Source organism: Molossus molossus, unplaced genomic scaffold (genome assembly GCF_014108415.1).
Source record: "Molossus molossus isolate mMolMol1 unplaced genomic scaffold, mMolMol1.p scaffold_m16_p_2, whole genome shotgun sequence".
In the NCBI taxonomy this organism is placed as follows: Eukaryota; Metazoa; Chordata; class Mammalia; order Chiroptera; family Molossidae; genus Molossus; species Molossus molossus.
This window is the reverse complement of record NW_023425355.1, coordinates 69,977,478-69,999,081: the sequence shown is the minus strand read 5'-3', so window position 1 is coordinate 69,999,081 and position 21,604 is coordinate 69,977,478. Positions and strand designations below refer to the sequence as shown.

Genomic DNA, 21,604 nt, shown 5'->3' with positions numbered 1-21,604 from the left:
CTCAACAGCATGTGTAAGGACATGAGCACCATGAGTAAAGACATAGAAATGTTGAAAATCAACCAGTTGGAAACTAAAAACCAGCAAGAAGAAATGAAGAATGGCATATCAGAAATAAAGAACACATTGGAAAGTCTAAACAGCAGAGTAGAGGGAGGTGAGGACTGGATCAGTGAATTAGAAGATAGGGTAGAAAAAATCAACCAATCAGAAAACCAAAAGAAAAAAACAATTAAAAAACAGGAAGACAGCTTAAGAGAACTATGAAACAACTGGAAACATAATAACATTCGATTCATAGGAGGCCCTGAAGAAGAAGAAAATGAACAAGGGTTAGAAAATATATTAGAAGAAATAGTGACAGAAAACTTTCCTAATTTGGTGAAAGAAGAAGGCATTCAAGTTCAAGAAGCAGAAAGAACCCCTAATAAGAAGAATCCAAACAGGCCCACACCAAGACACATAGTAATCTAAATTACAAAAATTAAAGACAAAGAGTCCTAAAAGCAGCAAAAGATAAGCAACAGGTTACCTACAAAGAAAACCCCATAACGCTCTCAGCTGACTTCTCAACAGAAACACTACAGGCCAGAAGGGAATGGCATAAAGTAATGAAGGTCATGAAAAACAAGGATCTGAATCCAAGACTACTCTACCCAGCAAGGCTGTCATTCAAAATATAAGGTCAAATAAAGAATTTTCCAGACCAAAAAAAAAAAAAAAAAAGGCTAAGGGAATACATTAGCACCAAACCAGCACTGCAAGAAATGTTAAAAGGCCTGCTGTAATTGGCAGGAGAAATAGGAAGAAAAATAAAATCACACTAAACAAAAATGGCAATAAATATGTACATATCCATAATCACCTTATATGTAAATGGATTGAATGCTCCCATAAAAAGTCACAGAGTAGCTGATGGGATAAGAAAGCATGACTAATCTATATGTTGTTAACAAGAGACCCACTTCAGAACAAAAGACTCATATAGGTTGAAAGTGAAGGGATGGAAAAAAATCTTTCAAACAAATGGAAAGGAAAAAAAGCTGGGGTAGCAATACTCATATCTGATAAAATAGATTTTAAAATGAAGGTCATAACTAGAGACAAAGAAGGCCACTACATAATATTGAAAGCATATATCCAACAGGACAATATAACCTTGAAAAACATATATGCACCCAATATAGGAACACCAAAATATATTAAAAATCTTCTGGAAGATGACAAAGGAGAAATTGATAGCAATACAATCATAGCAGGGGACTTCAACACCCCACTGACATCACTGGATAGATCCTCTAGACAAAATTTAGTAAGGAAATAGAGACTAAAAGAAGCACTAGACCAAATGGATTTAATAGATATCTACAGAGAATTACACACAAAAACTGCAGAATTCACATTCTTCTCAAGTGCACATGGGACATTCTCAAAGACAGATCACATGTTAGGACACAAACTAAGTCTCTACAAGTTCAAGAAGACTGAAATCATACCAAGCATCTTCTCAGATCACAATGGCATGAAACTAGAAATCAATTGCAAGAACATACAAAGACATTTGAACACATGGAGGCTAAATAGCATGTTATTAAACAATAAATGGGTTACCAAGGAGATCAAGGAAAAAATTAAAAACTTTCTGGAATCCAATGAAAATGAACACAAAACAACACAAAATCTATGGGATGCAGCAAAAGCAGTTCTGAGAGGGAAGTTCATAGCACTACAGGGTTACCTCGAGAAACAAGAAAACTCTCTAGTAGACTATCTAATCTCACAACTTAAAGAACTAAAGAGCAAACAAAAAGAAAACCCCAGAGCAAGTAGAAGGAAGGAAATAGTAAAGATCAGAGCAGAAAAAACAATTCAAAGGATCATTGAAATAAAGAGCTGGTTTTTCTTTTTTCTTTTTTTTTTAATGAATTTTTATTTATTTTTTTGTTACAGATATTTTACCTTTTTACCCCATTGGCACCCCCCACCCTACCCCCCCCCACCCTGTCCCCGGCTTAGTTGTCCATGTCCATTGGTCATGCATACATGCATATAAGTTCTGTGGTTTATCTCTTCCCACCCCCCCACCCCCCATCCCCTCTTCTGAGGGATGTCAGTCTGTGCCCTACTTCCATGTGTCTGGGTCTACTGTATTCCTCAGACTGTTATGTTCATTATATTCCGTATATAAGTGAGATCATGTGGTATTTGTCTTTTTCTGCTTGGCTTCTTTCACTTAGGATAATACTTTCCAGGTCCCTCCATGTCGTCTCAAAGGATAAGAGATCTTTCTTTCTTACCGCTGCATAGTACTCCATTGTGTATATGTACCACAGCTTTTTGATCCATTCCTCTACTGGTGGACACTTGGGCTGTTTCCAGATCTTAGCTATTGTAAATAGTGCTGCTATGAACATGGGGGTACATATATTCTTCCTGATTGGTGTTTCAGGCTTCTTAGGGTATATTCCCAGCAGTGGGATCACTGGGTCAAATGGAAGTTCAATTTTTAATTTTTTGAGGTAGCACCATATTGTTTGCCATAGTGGCTGCACCAGTCTGCATTCCCACCAGCAGTGTATTAGAGTCCCCTTTTCTCCACAACCTCGCCAACACTTGTTGTTTGATGATTTGTTGATGGCGGCCATTCTGACAGGTGTGAGGTGATACCTCATTGTTGTTTTAATTTGCATCTCTCTGATGATTAGTGATGTTGAGCATTTCTTCATATGTCTCTTGGCCATTTGTATGTCCTGTTTGGAGAGGTGTCTATTCAGCTCCTCTGCCCATTTTTTAATTGGGTTCTTTGTCTTCCTTTTGTGGAGTTGTATGAGCACTCTCTATATATTGGAAATTAACCCCTTATCTGATACATCATTGGCAATGATGTTATCCCATACAGTGGGTTGCCTTTCCATTTTGATGATTGTTTCTTTTGCTGTGCAGAAGCTTTTTAGTTTGATGTAGTCCCATGTGTTCATTTTCTCCTTTATTTCTGTTGCCTTAGGTGATGTATCAGTGAAAATTCTGCTCCGTATGATGTCCGAAATTTTGTTGCCTACATTTTCTTCTAGAACTTTTATGGATTCACGGGTCACATTTAAGTCTTTTATCCATTTTGAGTTTATTTTTGTGTATGGTGTAAGTTGATGGTCTAGTTTCATTTGTTTGCATGTAGCTGTCCAATTTTCCCAACACCATTTATTAAAGAGGCTGTCTTTACTCCACTGTATGCTCTTGCCACCTTTGTCAAATATTAGTTGAGCGTATTGCCTTGGGTCCATTTCTGGGTTTTCAGTTCTGTTCCACTGGTCTATATGCCTGTTCTTGTGCCAGTACCAGACTGTTTTGGTTACAGTCACTTTGTAGTATAACCTGATATCTGGTATTGTGATCCCACCTACTTTGTTCTGCTTTTTCAAGATTGCTGTGGCTATTCGGGGTCTTTTTTGGTTCCATATGAACTTTTGAAGTATTTGTTCTAGTTCTATGAAATATGTCGTTGGTATTTTGATGGGGATTGCATTGAATCTATAGATTGCTTTGGGTAGTATGGACATTTTAATGATGTTAATTCTTCCAATCCATGAACAGGGTATGTGCTTCCACTTTTTTATATCTTCCTCTATTTCTTTTTTCAATGACCTGTAGTTTTCTGAAAATAGGTCCTTTACTTCTTTGGTTAAGTTTATTCCTAGGTATCGTAATTTTTTTGGAGCGATGGTAAATGGGATTGCTTTTTCAGTTTCTCTTTCTGTGAGTTCATCATTGATGTACAAGAATGCCGTCGATTTCTTGACGTTAATTTTGTATCCTGCTACTTTGCCAAATTCATTTATTAAGTCTAATAGATTTTTGATGGAGTCTTTAGAGTTTTCTATGTACAATATCATGTCATCTGCAAATAATGACAGTTTCACTTCCTCCTTTCCAATTTGGATCCCTTTTATTTTTTCTTCCTGTCTGATTGCTGTGGCTAAGACTTCCAGTACAATGTTAAATAAGAGTGGCGAAAGTGGACATCCCTGTCTTGTTCCTGTTCTTAATGGAAATGTTTTTAGTTTCTGTCCATTGAGTATGATGTTGGCTGTAGGTCTTTCATATATGGCCTTTATTATGTCTAGATATGATCCCTCTATTCCCACACTGTTGAGCGTTTTTATCAGAAATGGATGCTGGATTTTGTCGAATGCTTTTTCAGCATCTATTGATATGATCATGTGGTTTTTATTCTTCCTTTTGTTTATGTGGTGTATCACGTTTATTGATTTGCGAATATTGTACCAGCCTTGCATCCCTGGAATGAATCCCACTTGATCATGGTGAATAATTTTTTTGATGTATTTCTGGATTTGATTTGCTAATATTTTGTTCAGGATTTTGGCGTCTATGTTCATCAGGGATATTGGTCTGTAGTATTCTTTCTTCGTAGTGTCTTTTTCTGGTTTTGGAATTAGAATTATGCTGGCCTCATAGAATGTGTTTGGAAGTCTTCCTTCTTCTTGAATTTTTTGAAATAGTTTGAGGAGAATGGGTGTTAGTTCTTTTTTGAATGTTCGGTAAAACTCCCCCGTGAAACCATCTGGGCCTGGGCTTTTGTTTGCTGGGAGAGTCTTGATTACCTCTTCAATTTCCTTAGTTGTTATTGGTCTGTTCAAGTTTTCTATCTCTTCTGGGAATAGTATTGGGAGACTGTGTGTTTCTAGAAATTTGCCCATTTCGCTTAGATTTTCGAATTTGTTGCCATATAGTTGTTCATAGTAGTTGTTAACGATCTTTTGTATTTCCGTGGTGTTGGTTGTTACTTCTCCTCTTTCATTTCTGATTTTGTGTATTTGGGTTCTCTCTCTTTGTTTCTTGGTGAGTCTAGCTAAGGGTCCATCAATCTTGTTTATCTTTTCGAAAAACCAGCTCTTTGTTTCATTGATCCTTTGAATTGTTTCTTTGGTCTCTATGTCGTTTATTTCTGCTCTGATCTTTACTATTTTCTTCCTTCTACTTGCTCTGGGGTTTTCTTTTTGTTTGCTTTCTAATTCTTTAAGTTGTGAGGTTAGACAGTCAATTAGAATTTTTTCTTGTTTTTTGAGGTAGGCCTGTAATGCTATGAACTTCCCTCTCAGAACTGCTTTCGCTGCATCCCATAGATTCCGTGTTGTTGTATGTTCATTTTCATTGGTTTCCAGGAAGTTTTTAATTTCTTCCTTGATCTCCTCGGTGACCCATTCATTGTTTAATAACATGCTATTTAGCCTCCATGTGTTGAAATGTCTTTGCATGTTCTTGTTGCAATTGATTTCTAGTTTCATGCCATTGTGATCTGAGAAGATACTTGATATGATTTCAATCTTCTTGAGCTTGTAGAGATTTAGTTTGTGTCCTATCATGTGGTCTGTCTTTGAGAATGTCCCATGTGCACTTGAGAAGAATGTGTATTCTGTACTTTTGGGGTGTAATTCTTTGTAGATATCTATTAAATTCATTTGGTCTAGTGCTTCATTTAGAGTCTCTGTTTCCTTGCTAATTTTTTGCCTAGAGGATCTATCCAGTGCTGTCAGTGGGGTGTTGAAGTCCCCTGCTATGATTGTATTGTTGTTGATTTCTCCTTGGAAGTCCTCCAGAAGATTTTTAATATATTTTGGTGCTCCTATATTGGGTGCATATATGTTTATCAAGGTTATATCGTCCTGTTGGATAGATCCTTTCAATATTATGTAGTGGCCGTCTTTGTCTCTAGTTATGGTCTTCATTTTGAAATCTATTTTATCAGATATGAGAATTGCTACCCCAGCTTTTTTTTGCTTTCCATTTGCTTGGAAAATTTTTCTCCATCCCTTCACTTTCAACCTATGTGAGTCTTTTGTGGAGAGGTGGGTCTCTTGTAAACAACATATAGATGAGTCATGCTTTCTTATCCAATCAGCTACTCTGTGTCTCTTTATGGGAGCATTCAATCCATTAACGTTTAAGGTGATTATTGATATGTACTTATTTATTGCCATTTTTGTTTAGTGTGGTTCTATTTTTCTTCCCATTTCTACTGCTAATTACAGCAGTCCTTTTAACGTTTCTTGCAGTGCTGGTTTGGTGCTAATGTATTCCCTTAGGCTTTTTTTGTCTGGGAAGCTCTTTATTTGATCTTCTATTTTGAATGATAGCCTTGCTGGGTAGAGTAGTCTTGGATTCAGATTCTTGTTTTTCATGACTTTGATTACTTCATGCCATTCTCTTCTGGCCTGTAGTGTTTCTTGTGAGAAGTCAGCTGAGAGCCTTATGGGGTTCCCTTTGTAGGTAACCTGTTGCTTATCTCTTGCTGCTTTTAGGATTCTCTCTTTGTCTTTAATTTGTGGCATTTTAATTACTATGTGTCTTGGTGTGGGCCTGTTTGGGTTCTTCTTGCTTGGGACTCTCTGTGCTTCTTGAACTTGAATGCCTTCTTCTTTCACCAAATTAGGGAATTTTTCTCTCACTATTTTTTTGAATATATTCTCTATCCCTTGCTCATTTTCTTCTTCTTCGGGGACTCCTATGATGCGAATATTATTACGTTTCCAGTTATCCCACAGTTCTCTTAAGTTGTCTTCCTGTTTTTAATAGTTTTTTTCCTTCTCTTTTTCTGATTGGTTTATTTTTTCTACCCTGTCTTCTAATTCACTGATCCGGTCCTCAGCTTCCCCTACTCTGCTTTTTAAACCTTCCAATGTGTTTTTCATTTCTGATATGTCATTTTTTATCTCTTGTTGTTAGTTTTTAATTTCCAATTGGCTTATTTTCAGTGTCTCTATGTCCTTACTCATGCTGTTCAGCTTCCTCAAGATCATGGCTCTGAATTCTAGCTCTGTTAACATGCCTAATTGCTCCACATTGATCTCATCTTCAATGGAGGTGTGTTGCTCTTTCATTTGGCTTCTGTTTCTGTGTTTCACCATTTTGGCTATCACTATGGGCTTTGGAGCCTGTCAAGTTCTCCCTGTGGGTGTTGGTGTTCTGCTGTTTGTGGCTCCCTCTCCTGTGTTTAGATGAGCGAGGGAGGACCCACGTTGAACACCACTGTCAAGTCTTACTTTCCTGGTTAAAGTTGCCAACCCAGGAAACATACTGTTATCCTCTAGCTTTTTGCTTGGAGGCTAGCAGTCTAGGTTACTTGATGAGTTTTGGGTTGCCCGTTGATTGAAAAACTCCCTCTGGTGCTGAGCCAAGGGGCTTTCAGGAGGGTGGGGCAGATGCTGGTTGTTAGTGAGCCTCAATTAGTACTTCAATGGCCCACATAGTGGGGTTGGATCTCCGAGGGAGGGGCTGCTGCCTCTCCTCTGAGCCCTGGGAAGGAGCAATGTGGCCACCGTCCTGAGTGGCTGCACTAGCAAAAGCTCTGAGCGCCCTCCAAACCCCGAGTGTCCCGACACAGTTCCAGTTCAGTCCGCCCTCCCTCTGCCTGTGCCCAAGGTGAGTGGCTGTGGCTTTTCAGCCTCTGTCCCGTCTGTGCTGTGGAGCCACCTGGGAGTGTGACCCGAGGGCGCTAAGAGCTGGTTTTTCGAAAAGATAAACAAGATTGAATGACTCTTAGCTATACTCACCAGGAAACAAAGGGAGAGAACCCAAATACACAAAATTAGAAATGAAAGAGGAGAAGTAACAACCAACACCACGGAAATACAAAAGATCGTTAACAACTACTTTGAACAACTATATGGCAACAAATTCGAAAATCTGAGCCAAATGGACAAATTTCTAGAAACAGTCTCCCAATACTGGACCAGGAAGAGATAGCAATCTTGAACAGACTGATAATAACTAAAGAAATTGAAGATGTAATCAAGACTCTCCCAGCAAACAAGCCCAGGCCTGGATGGCTTCATGGGGGAGTTTTATAGAACATTCAAAGAAGAACTAACACCCATTTTCCTTAAAGTATTTCAAAAAAATTCGGGAAGAAGGGAGACTTCCAAATTCATTTTATGAAACCAGGATAATGCTAATTCAAAAACCAGAAAAATACATTGCAAGGGAAGAAAACAAAAGGCCAATATCTTTGATGAACATAGACGCCAAAATCTCGAACAAAATACTAGCAAATCGGATCTAGCAATACACCAAAAAAATTATTCACCATGACCAAGTGGGATTCATCCCAGGGATGCATGGCTGGTACAATATTCACATATCAATAAATGTGATACACCACATAAATAAAATGAAGAATAAAAACCACATGATTATATCAATAGATGCCGAAAAAGCCTTCGACAAAGTACAGCATACATTTTTGTTAAAAACGCTCAGCAATGTGGGAATAGAGGTATCATATATCGACATAATAAAGGCCATATATGAAAGACCTACAGCCAACATCATACTCAATGGGCAAAAAATAAAACATTTTTCTTAAGAATAGCAACAAGACAAGGATGCCCAATTTCACGACTCTTATTTAACATAGTACTGGAAGTCTTAGCCACAGCAATCAGACAGAAATTAAAAATACAAGGGATCCCAATTGGAAAGGAGGAGGTGAAAGTGTTATTATTTGCAGATAACATTATACTATCTTTAGAAAACCCCCAAGACTCCATCAAAAATTTACTAGACTTAATAAATGAATTTCGCAAAGTACTAAGATACAAAATAAATGAAACTAGACCATGAACTTACACCATACACAAATATAAACTCAAAATGGATAAAAGACTTAAATGTGACTCATGAATCCATAAAAATAATAGAAGAAAATGTAGGCAACAAAATTTCAGACATCATACGCAGGAGAATTTTCACTGATACATCCCCTAAAGCAACAAAAACAAAGGAGAAAATGAACAAATGGGACTACATCAAACTAAAAAGCTTCTGCACAGCAAAAGGTACAATCATCAAAATAGAAAGGTAACCGACTGTATGAGAGAGCATAATTGTCAATGATATATCAGATAAGGGGTTAATTTCCAATACATATAGAGTGCTCATAGAACTTAAAAAAGAACAACAAAGAACCCAATTAAAAAATGGGCAGAGGAACTAAATAGACACCTCTCTAACAGGACATACAAATGGATAAGAGACATGAAGAAATACTCAACATCACTAATCATCAGAGAGACCCAAATTAAAACAACAATAAGGTATCACCTCACACCTGTCAGAATGGCCGCCATCAACAAATCATCAAACAATAAGTGTTGGCTGGGGTGTGGAGAAAAGGGACTCTAGTACACTGTTGGCAGGAATTCAGACTGGTGCAACCACTATGGAAAACAATATCGTGTTACCTCAAAAAATTAAAAATTAAACTTTAATTTGATCCAGTGATCCCACTACTAGGAATATACCCTAGGAAGCCTGCAACACCAATCAGAAAGAATATATGTACCCCCATGTTTGTAAAAGGACTATTTACAATAGCTAAGATGTGGAAAGAGCCCTAATGTCCATCAATAGATGAATGGATTAAAAAGCTTGGTACATATATACAATGGAGTACTATGCAGCTGTAAGATAGAAAGATCTCTTATCCTTTGAGATGACATGGAGGGACCTGGAAAGTGTCATCCTAAGCAAAACAAGCCAAACAGAGAAAGACAAGTATCGTATGATCTCACTTATTTGTGGAATATAATGAACATAACAGTCTGAGGAATGGGGTAGTCCCAGAGACGTGGAAGTGGGGTACAGACTGACAATCTCCAGAAGAGGGGGTGGTGGGAGAGAGATAAACCACAGAACTTATATGAATGTATGCATGAACAGTGGACATGGACAACAAAGCTGGGGACAGGGTGGCGAGGGAGGGGGAGGCGGGAATCATTGGGGGGAAAAGCAGAAACATCTGTAACAAAAATAAATAAATTAATTTAAAAAACAGCATTGTGAGGGGGGTTAAAGGTGAACTTGCTACTCACTGAATCTAGAAATGACTAATTATTCATCAACCTGAAGAAAATGTCACACAGGTCTATAATGTAAATTTATTTTACCCATTTGGTGCTGATTCCAGCATCGGACTCTTCCTCTTTTTGCACAGATGCAAACTATAAATGAGTCATGGTTGGATGATTCTTGTGAGAATTATTTTTTTTCTTCAATAAAAATGAAGGCCAGGGATATCCTTGTGTTTTTCTTCTAAAGTTCAAAACTTTTAATTGAGATACTCTTACTGAATAAGTTACTTTTCATTGACTCTACTTTAAGACATTTGTATTTTGATTTTAATTTTTTTTATCCTCACTTGAGGATATTTTTCGATATTTCGTTCAGATAGAGTGGAAGAGAGAGAGAGAAAAGCATCGCCATGAAAAGGACACATCGAGTGGTCGCCACCCACACGACCCAACAAGGGCCGGGGACAAACTGCAACCGAGGTACACACCCTTAGTGGGAACTGAACTCGGGTCTCTCTGGACCACTGGCTGACGCTCTAACGGCTGAGCCAAACTGGCCAGGGTAAGACATTTGTATTTTGAAAAGAGAAACATCTGTAACAAAAATAAATTAAGAAAAATAATAAATAAATAAAAATAAAATAAATAAATAAATAAATAATGTAAAAATTAAAGAAAAAAAGAGACTATCTTTACTCCATTGTATGCTCTTGTCACCTTTGTCACATACTTGTTGAGCATAATGTTTTGGGTAGATTTCTGGGTTCTCTGTTCTGTTATATTTATCTATATGCCTGTTCTCATGCCAGTACCAGGGTGATTTGATTACAGTGGCTTTGTAGTATAACCTGATATTTGCAATTGTGATCCCTCTTACTTTGCTCTTCTTTCTAATATTGCTGTGGCTATTTGGGATCTTTTTTGGTTCCATATGAACTTTTGAAGTATTTTTTCTAGTGCTGTGAAATGTCATTGGTATTTTAATGGGGATTGCATTGAATCTATAGATTACTTTGGGCGGTATGGCCATTTTAATGATGTTAATTCTTTCAATCCATGAACAAGGTATGTGCTTCCACATTTTTATATCTTCCTCTATTTGTTTTATCAATGTCATGTAGTTTTCTGTGAATAGGTTCTTTACTTCTTTGGTTAAGTTTATTCCTAAGTATCTTAATTTATTTTGCCACAATGCTAAATGGCATTTTTTTCCTGTGAGTTCATTGTTGGTGTATAAGAATGCCGTCAATTTCTTGATGTTAATTTTGTATCCTGCTGCATTGCCAAATTTGTTTGTTAAATGTAGTAGATATTTGTTAGAGTCTTTAGGTTTTTCTATGTACAGTATCATGTTATCTGCAAATAATGACAGTTTCACTTTCTCCATTTCAATATGGATCCTTTTTATTTTTTCTTCTTGTCTAATTGCTGTCACTAAGACTTCCATTACTATGTTAAATAAGAGTGGTGAATGTGGGCATCCCTGTCGTGTTTTGGTTCCAACATTGCTGAGCATTTGTATAAGAAATAGGTGCTGGATTTTGTCTAACATTTTTTCAGTGTCTATTGATAAAATCATGTGGTTTTTATCTTTTATTTTGTTTATGTGGTGTTTCACTTTTATTGATTTCCAAATCTTATACCAGCCTTGCATCCCTGGGATGAATCCCACTTTGTCATGGTGAATGATATTTTTAATGTATTGCTGGATCCGATTTGCTAATATTTTGTTAAGGATTTTGGCATCTGTGTTCATCAGGGATATTGGCCTGTAGTTTTCTTTCTTTGTAGTGTCTTAATCTGATTTTGGAGTTAGAATTATGCTGGCCTCATAAAATGAGTTTGGATGTCTTTCTTATTCTTGAATTTTTTGGAATAGTTTGAGGAGAATGGGTGTTAGTTCTTCTTTGAATGTTTGGTAAAACTCCCCCATGAAGCCGTCAGGGCCTGGGGCTTTTGTTAGCTGGGAGAGTCTTGATTACATCTTCAATTTCTTTAGTTGTTATTGGTCTGTTCAAGTTTTCTATTTCTCCCAGTTCAGATTTTGGAGACTATGTGTTTTTAGAAATTTGTTCATTTTGTCTAGATTGTTTAATTTGTTGGTGTGTAATTGTTCATAGTATTTGTTAATGAATCTTTGTATTTCTGTGATGTCACTTGTTACTTTTCCTCTTTCATTTCTGATTTTGTTTATTTGGGTCCTCTCTTTGTTTCTTGGTGAGTCTAGCTAAATCAATCTTGTTTATCTTTTCAAAGTATCCACTCTTTGTTTCATTGATCTTTTTCATTGTTCATTTTTTAGTCTCTATGTGATTTATTTCTGCTCTGATTCTTACTATTTCTTTCCTTCTACTTGCTCTGTTTTTTTTATTTTTGTTTGCTTTCTAGTTCTTTAAATTGTGAGGTTAGATATAGTCAATTAGAATTTTTTCTTGTTTTCTGAAGTCGACCTATAGTGCTATGAACATCCCTCTATGTACTGCTTTTGCTGCATCTCACAGATTTTGTGTTGTTGTGTGTTCATTTTCATTAGTTTCCAGGAAGTTTTTAACTTCTTCATTGATCTCCTTGGTAACCCATTCATTGTTTAAAAACATGCCATTTAGCCTCCATGTGTTTACATGTTTTTGCTGTAATTGATTTCTAGTTTCATGCCATTGTGATCTGAGAAGATGCTTGATATGATTTCAGTTTTCATGGACTTGTAGAGACTTAGTTTGTGTCCTAACATGTGGTCTATCTTTGAGAATGTCCCATGTGGGCTTGAGGAGAATGTGCATTCTGCATTTTTGGGGTGTAATTCTCTGTAGATATCTATTAAATCTATTTGATCTAGCACATCATTTAGTGTCTCTGTATCCTTGTTAATTTTTTTGTCCAGGGGATTTATTTAGTGATTTCACTGCGGTGTTGAAGTCCCCTGCTATGAATTTATTGCTGTTGACTTCACCTTTGAAGTCCTCGAGAAGATTTTTAATATATTTTGGTGTTCCTGTATTCAGTGCATATATGTTTATAAGGTTATATCTACCTTTTGCATAGATCCTTTCAATATTATGTAGTGGCCTTCTTTGTCTCTAGTTATGGCCTTCTTTTTAAAGTCTATTTTATCAGGTCTGGGTATTGCTACCCCAGCTCTTTTTTCCTTTTCTTTTGCTTGGAAGATTTTTTGTCCATCCCTCCACTTTTTACCTATGTGAGTCTTTTGTTGTGAGGTGGGTCTCTTCTAAACAACATATTTGTGAGTCATGCTTTCTTTTCCAATCAGCTACTCTATGTATTTTGGTCGGAGCATTCAGTCCATTTACATTTAAAGTTATTATTGATAAGTACTTCTTTAATGCCCTTTTTGTTTAGTGTGGTTATATATATATTTTTTTGTATTTCTTCTACTAATTACTGCAGTCCTTTTAACATTTTTTTGCAGTGCTGGTTTGGTGCCAAATATTCCCTTAGCCTTTTTTGTCTAGAAAGCTTTTTATTTCACCTTCTATTTTGAATGATAGCCTTTCTGGATAGAGTAGTCTTGGATTTGGATTCTTGTTTTTAATTACCTTGATTACTTCATGCCATTCCAGTCTGGCCTGTGGTGTTTCTGTTGAGAAGTCAGCTGATAGCCTTATGGGGGTTACTATGTAGGTAATCTATTTCTTTTCTCTTGCTGCCTTTAGGATTCTCTCCTTGTCTTTAATTTTTGCCTTTTAATTACTATGTGTCATGGTGTGGGCCCTTTTGGGTTCTTTTGACTTGGAGCTCTCTCTACTTCTTGGACTTGTATGCCTTTTCCTTCCCAAAGTCAGAGGAGTTTTCCATCACCATTTCTTCAAATATATTTTCTAACTCTTGCTCATTTTCTTCTTCTGTAATTTCTATAATGTGTATGTTGTTAGTTTCATGTTGTCCCAGAGTGCTCCTAGGCTGTCTTTCTGTCTGTTTTTTAATTGTTTTTTTTTTTTTTTGATTTTCAGATTGAACGATTTCTTTTACCTTGTCTTCTAACCCATGGATCTTATCCTCGGCCTCCTCTACTCTGCTGGTTATTTTTTCCAATGTGTTCTTCCTTTCTAATTGGTTGGTTTTCAATGCTTCAACATCTTTACTCATGCTGTTGAGCTTCCTCATGATTATTACTCTGAACTCTCCCTTTGATACCTTGCTCAATGCACTTTCATTTATTTCATCTTCTGTCAAATTATTGTATTCTTTCATTTGGGATTTGTTTCTTTGTTTCACCATTTTGGCTGTCTCAGTGGGTTTTGGAGCCTGCCCAACTTTTCCTGTGGGTGTTGGTGTTTCCCTGGTTGTAGCTTCCTCTACTGGGTTTTGATGAGTGTGGGATAACCCATGTTAAACACCACTGTCAAGTCTTAGTTTCCTGGGTAGATGTGAAAGCCCACGAAAGATTCAGTTATCCTCTAGCTTTTTGCCTGGAGGCTATTAGCCTCAGTTACTTGATGAGCTTTGGGTTGTATCCATCAGCTAAATGACAAAAATGCCTCAGGTGTTCAAGGTAAAAGGATTTCCAGAGGGTGGTGTAGATGCCTGCTGGCTCTTAATGTGCCTCAATTTGCATTTTTCTCACCTGGTTATGTGGTGCTAAATTCCTGAGGGAAGGGCTGTTGCTTCTCCTTGGGGCTCTGGGTAGGGGCTCTTTGAGCAAGATTGCTACTGTCCTGTGAGTGAGTAATCCAGTACAAAACTCCCAATGCCTTCCCAGCTCTCCAAGCTCCCCTGTCTGTCCACACAGTTCCAGTCCATTCTGCCCTTCCTGTGCCAGAGACCAAGGTGAATGGTTGAAGCTAATTTAGTGCTTTGTCCTGGCCCTCTGTGCTGTGAAGCTGGCTTGGGATTTTAACCCCAAGGGAGGTGCTCACAGCTGAAACAGCTGCTGTTCGTGGGGTCCCAGCTCCCCTTCTTGTGCCTCCACAGTTCCTATCAGGCTCAATTTCATGTCCTCTTTCTGATCGTGGTTATATGGGTCCTCTCCAGCTATTTTTCTGTTATTGTTTGTACCAAGAATTTGTGTTTATTTTAGTTGTAATTCCAGTTTGGTCCTGGGAGATTATCTGTGTAGCTACCATTCACTCCACCACCATTTTGGAATCCCTTGATCCATCATTTTTTCTCCAAGTGTATGCTTTGTTTCATTTTCAAAAATAAAAAAGTATGTCTTTGTAAATCCTAAGACTGCCTGACGACCTCTCTAGCTTTGTTTCTTATTTTGTTCTTATCGTCTGTCATACTATAGCCACATTAGCCTGCTTTTGGCTTCTAGAACCACCCTTGCTTCCTCTTAAATGTTATCTAGTTCATGCCTACTCATCTTTCAGATGACAGCTCAAATATCACTTTTAGGGAGCCTTGTTCCTCCCTTTTCCTCCAAATTAGATAAGATTACCCATGTTATATACTCTCAGAATCCCTTGTGCAATTCCTCTGTTGCTTTGATCACAGATTATAAATTTACTAGCATAATTGTTTCAATGTTTGTATTCTACACTGTTCTACAAATGTGATGAGGGCAGAGGTCATGTCTGTCTTATACACCATTTTTTTTATGTCTAGCATACTTCTTGCACTCGGCAGGAACTCAGTAATATTAGAATAAATGAATGAGTGAATTGGGGCCACATATAGAGCACAGAACTTGGACTGATGGGAATCAATGCCAGCATGGCAACTTGATACCAAATAGTGAAGGCTATTGGCTGTGAATGATGAAGTATGAAGGCAGATTTATTAGGCAGACCAGGTTGATTGTTGGGAGCCAGGAGGGCTTGGGCTGGATGGGTAAGGTATCCCTGTGCTGGACTGTAGAGGCTCATAATACCCAGATCAGGAGTTTCAGTGGAAGTGTAGGAGTAGAAGCCAGCTGTCAGAATTAAAGAGGTGAACGGACTGTAAGGGTATTGGGTCAGTGTATATAGAGCATTCCTTTTAGAAGCTTAACTGTATAGTAATAGAAGGGATTAAGGAAAGGAGCCTTTTAGAAATTTTAGGGAGATTTTGGGGGGTTGAAAGCAAGAGAAAAGGAAACAGTGTAAGGAATTCATAAAATGAGAAGAATATAAAAGGCAAATAATGGGGGAAAATAGAAAAATGTTTTTGAATCAAAGGTCTTTTGGGAGTGAGGAAGTGGTAAAATCTAGTTAGTTTAGTACTAAATCTACACTTGGTTCTGGAGTAGAGGGACCATGAAGCAATGTACTTGATGGGATACTTCATACAATTCAGGGTAGGTACCTGAATGAGTAACCATTTCCTTTTACTGAGAGGCTGATGGGAAGGTTAAGAAGATAAATATAATGATAGAAATCTCTTTAGCTGAAGGTAAGGGAACAACCTCACAAAAACCATGATGCTTATTGTATGTTGGACATTCTGTTGCCTCCTGGAGAGCACTAAAATGATAGAGAACCTTGAGTGTCTTACTTTGGATCTCTGACTTTGTGCTTTCTCAGGTTTCTGAATACAGTACATGATGTAGTTCATTGTTATTGCTTTTATACTTTTTATTGTTTACAAATGCTGTACTGATTTGTGAGTTCTTGAAACTGTGTTGTTGCATGTTATGTTGACTTTTACCCTGATAGACACATCTGCTTATAATTCATTTTGCTTTGTCTTCAGTTCAGACATTTTGGATGGCAGTAGTAGCAGCAGTAGCAGCAGTGGCTTATCCTCAGACTCACTGGCTAAAATGACAACTGCAGAGTCTCCAGTAGCATGCTCCAATTCATGCCCTCCGTTCACCTTGATGGATGATCTCTCACCCAAGTGATTTGCCCATTTCTGATTCACTGTTTTAACTGCTGTTTCCTACATAAATCATTCAATGAGAGGAACGCAGAGAACTTTGATCCATAATGAGGATTAAAGTATTACATTTTAAAACCATTTTGACACCATTCTATTTTGGCATCTCTCTTCTCTTAAGTTCAATGTTATGAGCATAGTGACCTTACTTGTTTCTCTTTTTGTTGGTCACATTTTGCATCTAGTGACTAAATATCAAATACTAATTTTAATTGCTTAGAATATATACATGTGTATTCTCAGTGCCTCAAAGAGCACCCATTTTAGAGTCTATACATTTAAGGAAAGCACTGATATGTATTCTCATTAATGGTTTCTTCTCCTAGCAGTGATATGACAGCTAAAGTTGCTGTTTGAGCTGCTTACTTGCCATTTCTCACAGAGCGGAAGAAACACGTAGTTGCTTTCATTACTACCCATATTGCTTGTTTGCTTTTGTGGTGTTTGAGGTGAGGATTGATTTTAGTGCTGAAACTGTAAATGGATTTACAGGATGCCTGGAGTAGTCACTACAAGTTCTTATGACTTAGCTACCACAGTTTATATTTTTCTCCCAAATCTGTTACCCTAAGAAATATGTAAAATATTATTAATGTTTCTAGGTGGTGTTATCAAGGAGAAGAAATTCCTGCCTTGACCAGATGTGTGGAGCATCTACAAATGAATGAATAATGTTATTTATACACAAACCACTGTCTAGAAAAGTAAATGTGAAGCTTGACAGCTTGTCTTGGGTTATATTATGAGGCCGGAGGTGCCTTGTGGCACAGTGCTGTGCTATAAAGATGTGCTGTAATGATTATAAGGTAGAGTAGAAGAGGAGACATTAAGTGACTTCCACATGCTGCCTTGATTGCTGCTTTTTTCTGATTATTTTCTTCACAATATTATTTTACTTTGTCATGGGTAAGTGGCGCTGCCAACTGTGTTTTGGTCATTGTGTTGCCAACAGAATCAGAATCCAGTTCTTGTTCATGCTGCCTTATAGCAAGGGCAGTTTAATATCTATGAGGATATTTTAGGAGTCAAAAAATATCAATGTTATTATGAATTCTGCTTTAAAGAAGCTGTTTGAGCTATGAACATTGTACATGATAGTGAGTCTGAGGTACCATAAGTTAATTTTTAAAAGGAAAATCCTGAAGGGAGCTATTTTAAAAACCTAAGTGTGGTTTATTGTTGTGTTATTTAATGATTTAAAACTATTTAAAAATGTCTGTCATGATATATTTATTTTAATGTTCAGATATTGTAGGTGGATAGTTTGTATTTAACATGCAAATTTGCCTGCTAGGATCGTAGTATTCCATTTTTTAATGTATGTAAGAAACAAAAACGACTGCACTTAATGTGTTTTAAAGGCAAAGATCCTTGAATCTTGAAAGAAGATGTTGTATTTTGCAGGTACTCACAGACTAGTAATACTGTATGGCTTGAAGGGAAACCTATTCTCTTTGAATTTTAAGATAGCATCACTTAGCTAGCAGTAAGTAGTTCTGTTACAGCATCAGATGCATTATTTTAAATTGTATTAACCACCATAGTGGTCACTAATGGCTTTATTTCTCATATTGCTTTCACCTGTGCAAAGGCCATAATCTTTCAAACCTAACATAAATGTGTATACTATGAAGATTTTCCCCTAGAATGCCAATTTAAAGAAACTTTACTTCTATGGTATTCAGTGTATGTATTCTGTTTATGAAAGAACCATGTTAAGATGTTTCTGCCTATATCATACTGAGATGGTTTGATCTTATAGTATACTTATGCACATTCACTGTACTATCTTTTTGCCTTAAAGGGCCACTTTTGGCCACTTTTTGGCTCTAATTTAGAACTCTCAAGAAATAACCTTTGGAATGTGATTATATATTTTTTTCAAATTCAGTGGTGGGGTAGAATTAGAGTAGGAAAATGAAATTGTTCCAATGGTACGAGAACTAGGAAGGAAGATGATTCACTTTGTTTTTCAAACGGACTACAAACTTAAGTTTGTGCAGGGATTGTTTTGAAATAAATGAAAGGTAGAGATGCTAATCTTTAGATTAGCTTGATTGACATTACCCCTTTATTTTTATATAAAGTTTAATATGTGAAAAGTAATCATTATTATAAATTAAAATGATTTCTTCCTACTCTATATTATATTATATTTTAGGTTTTTATTTGAAAATAAATATAAGAGATGATATGGTAAGAAAATCTTATAGATGATGTTCTTTTTGCTTGACTGACTTATATAATCACTGTATTTCATGGTAACTGTTTTTGGAATAATAGAAAATTTTGTGAAATGCTTACCTTGTATATACCTTAGAATGCAAATTTAATAAACTGTGTACAAATGCATAAAATTCTGTAAAATTTATAAAAGTGTATTTCTTTTATTCTAATTAATAATGATTTTCTGCCTCTGTAGCCCAGTCAAGTTTTGAATAAAAGGGTATCAAGAACACAAAGGAACTAATAGCTATACTAAAGTTTGGGCTGTTTCCAAAAACAGAGACCTCTCCCCATAATCTGTCAAATGTTCAAGAGCAGTTTTTAGATTTTGACAATTTAGAAGTTCTTGCCAAGACCACATGTATTTCTTACTTGTTTTCAGTTTATTTTATCTTGTTTGTTTTTACATATTCATAAGACTAAATTGTTTCCAGAACTAGATGGAGGGGTAGACAGGCAAAAATAAAAGCCTTTTTGTATGACTCAGGTTACAAATACTCAATTTTCTTTTCAGTATTTTTAAATTATGTGAACTCCTTTATTTTACACTTACAAAAAAGTTGTATGAATAGCCCAAAGAATTCCCATATATCCTTCACCTAGGTTTCATAATTGTTGACATTTAATCACATTTGCTTTATCACACACACACTCTCTCTCTCATATGTATGTGCATATATTTTTGATGTGCACACTTTTTTTTTTGAACCACCTAAGTGATATACCCCTATTATCCTTAAATGTGTCAATGAAAATTTTCTCAAGACTTGGACACTCTACATAACCACATTACAACTATCAAAATTAGGAAGTTAACTTTGATACTATTTAATCTATAGACCCCTTTCAAATTTTGCCTATGGTCCCAATAATGGTATTTTAGTAAAAGGAAATATATTTTATCTGGCCCAAGATTAAAGTCAGCATTATGTATTACATTTAACCATCATGTGTCTGTGGTTGTTTTCCTCAGTCTAGAAGACCCCAGTCTTCCCTTGTCTTTTGTGACCACATTTCTGAAAAGTGCTGGCCAGACATTGTGAAAAATGTCTCTTAATTTAGGTTTGACTGATGTTTCCTCGTTATTAAATTCAGGTTTTTTTGTTTTTTTTGTTTTTTTTTTGCTTTGGGAAGAAATACCACATAAGTGATGCTATGTTCTCAATATATCATTGCAGGAGGCACATGGTGTCACTGTCCTATTACTGGTGATGGTAACCTTGATCCTTTGGTTAAGTTGGTGTCTACCATGTTATTCCACTGAACAGTTAGTGTTTTCCCTTTGAAATTAATAAAATATTTTGTATAGAGATACTTTATTTATTTTATTTCATTTTTTTGTGGTATGTGCCCCCAGCAGGAACGGAACCTGGGACTCTCTGGTCTGCAGGCCGACGCTCAACCGCTGAGCCAAACTGGCCAGGGCTGTATAGAGATACTTTGAGAGCATATAAATACTTTGTTTTCTCATCAAACTTTCACTCACTATTATTAGTATCCACTGATCTTTCTTTCCTGATGGTATTATGATGGCTACCTAATGGTGACTCTCTATCATTTCTATTACATTTATTAATTGGTATTCTACTGTAAAGAAAAAATTTCCCTTCTCTATCATTTATTTAAATCAATGTGGACTCATAGACTCCTATTTTAGTCAATAGGTTTTAATCCATTACCATGATTATTTTGATATTCATCTCTAAGATTTGGACAGTGAATGCCCCTCCAAACCAGCTCCTATGTCCTGTTGACAAATCCTTATAATTTTTTGAGCAGTGTTATACTTTATGGCATAAGATGTCTTAGATTAATAAGTTCCTTGCCTCAGCCCTAGGATCAGCAATTTCTCTAAGGAGTTCTGATTAAAAGGCTCTCATTAAAAGGGATCATGGTATTTCAAAATCAAGGTATAGGCTAGGCACTGGTATAATCATTGCCACTTGGGCATCATGGTTTAAAGGCCTTCTCAGCACAGGTGTATAAATCCACACATATTTATATCTATTTATCTATATAAAAATAATGAGTTCAAACTTTTACCTACAATTCCAGTTCAATAGCAAACAGTTTATTTCAGTGCCTACCCTATTCATATTTATAATTCCATTCTCAGGTAGTGACAAACCTAGTTCCCTTTACCCTCAAAATAATTGCTCAATTATACTATATGTAACCAATTTCTGACCCTGCTACCCTGGCTACCTTGTCAGCCCACCCACCTCTTCGACTCCAACCCTCAGGCCCCTCCAGCCCTGGCTGCCTCTATGAAGTGAAAGGGAAGAGGATCTAAATACTCAAGTTTTATGCATTGCTTGGCATTGCAGCAAGAGCTGGAGGGGCAGCTTTCTCCCAGACAGACATGCTGGTGGAGGTAGCTGTTGCTTTGCTGAGCCCTTTCCCCACAGGGCTGGCAGGAAGACACCATATCTGGGACTTCAACAACCTGGTTCACAGTGTTTGCCCTGGTGACTCCCTGAGGCCCTGCCCAACCCAACTTTTGGGCCCACCCAAGCTGTTTCCAGTGGCTTTACCATAGGAATGGCCTGTCTTGGCTCATGCTTTGGATTTTCCTAAAATTTCTCAAACAAGCAACATCTGGCCTCAGCAAGCCCCATACCTCTTGCTAAGTGGCCCCAGGGCCAGCACTAGCAGCAGCCAGCCTTGGTTCATAGCCGGTCCTTTCCTGGGCACCT

At 37.0% G+C, this 21,604-nt stretch overlaps 1 protein-coding gene across 6 annotated transcripts in view; it reads left to right on the top strand.

Annotated features, from left to right (window-relative positions):
* Window positions 1-17,354, top strand: part of FAM122B (family with sequence similarity 122B) — a 40,737-nt gene extending 23,383 nt beyond the window's left edge. For 4 of the 6 annotated variants that reach the window (XM_036271168.1, XM_036271166.1, XM_036271167.1 and 1 more), the window contains exon 9: window positions 17,285-17,354. In XM_036271168.1, the coding sequence (XP_036127061.1) occupies window positions 17,285-17,354 (70 nt within the window). Of the gene's footprint in view, window positions 1-16,496; window positions 16,648-17,284 lie in introns of those variants that run through there. The other 2 variants (XM_036271164.1, XM_036271163.1) reach the window with 1 other exon arrangement.
* Window positions 17,355-21,604: the final 4,250 nt, after the last annotated feature.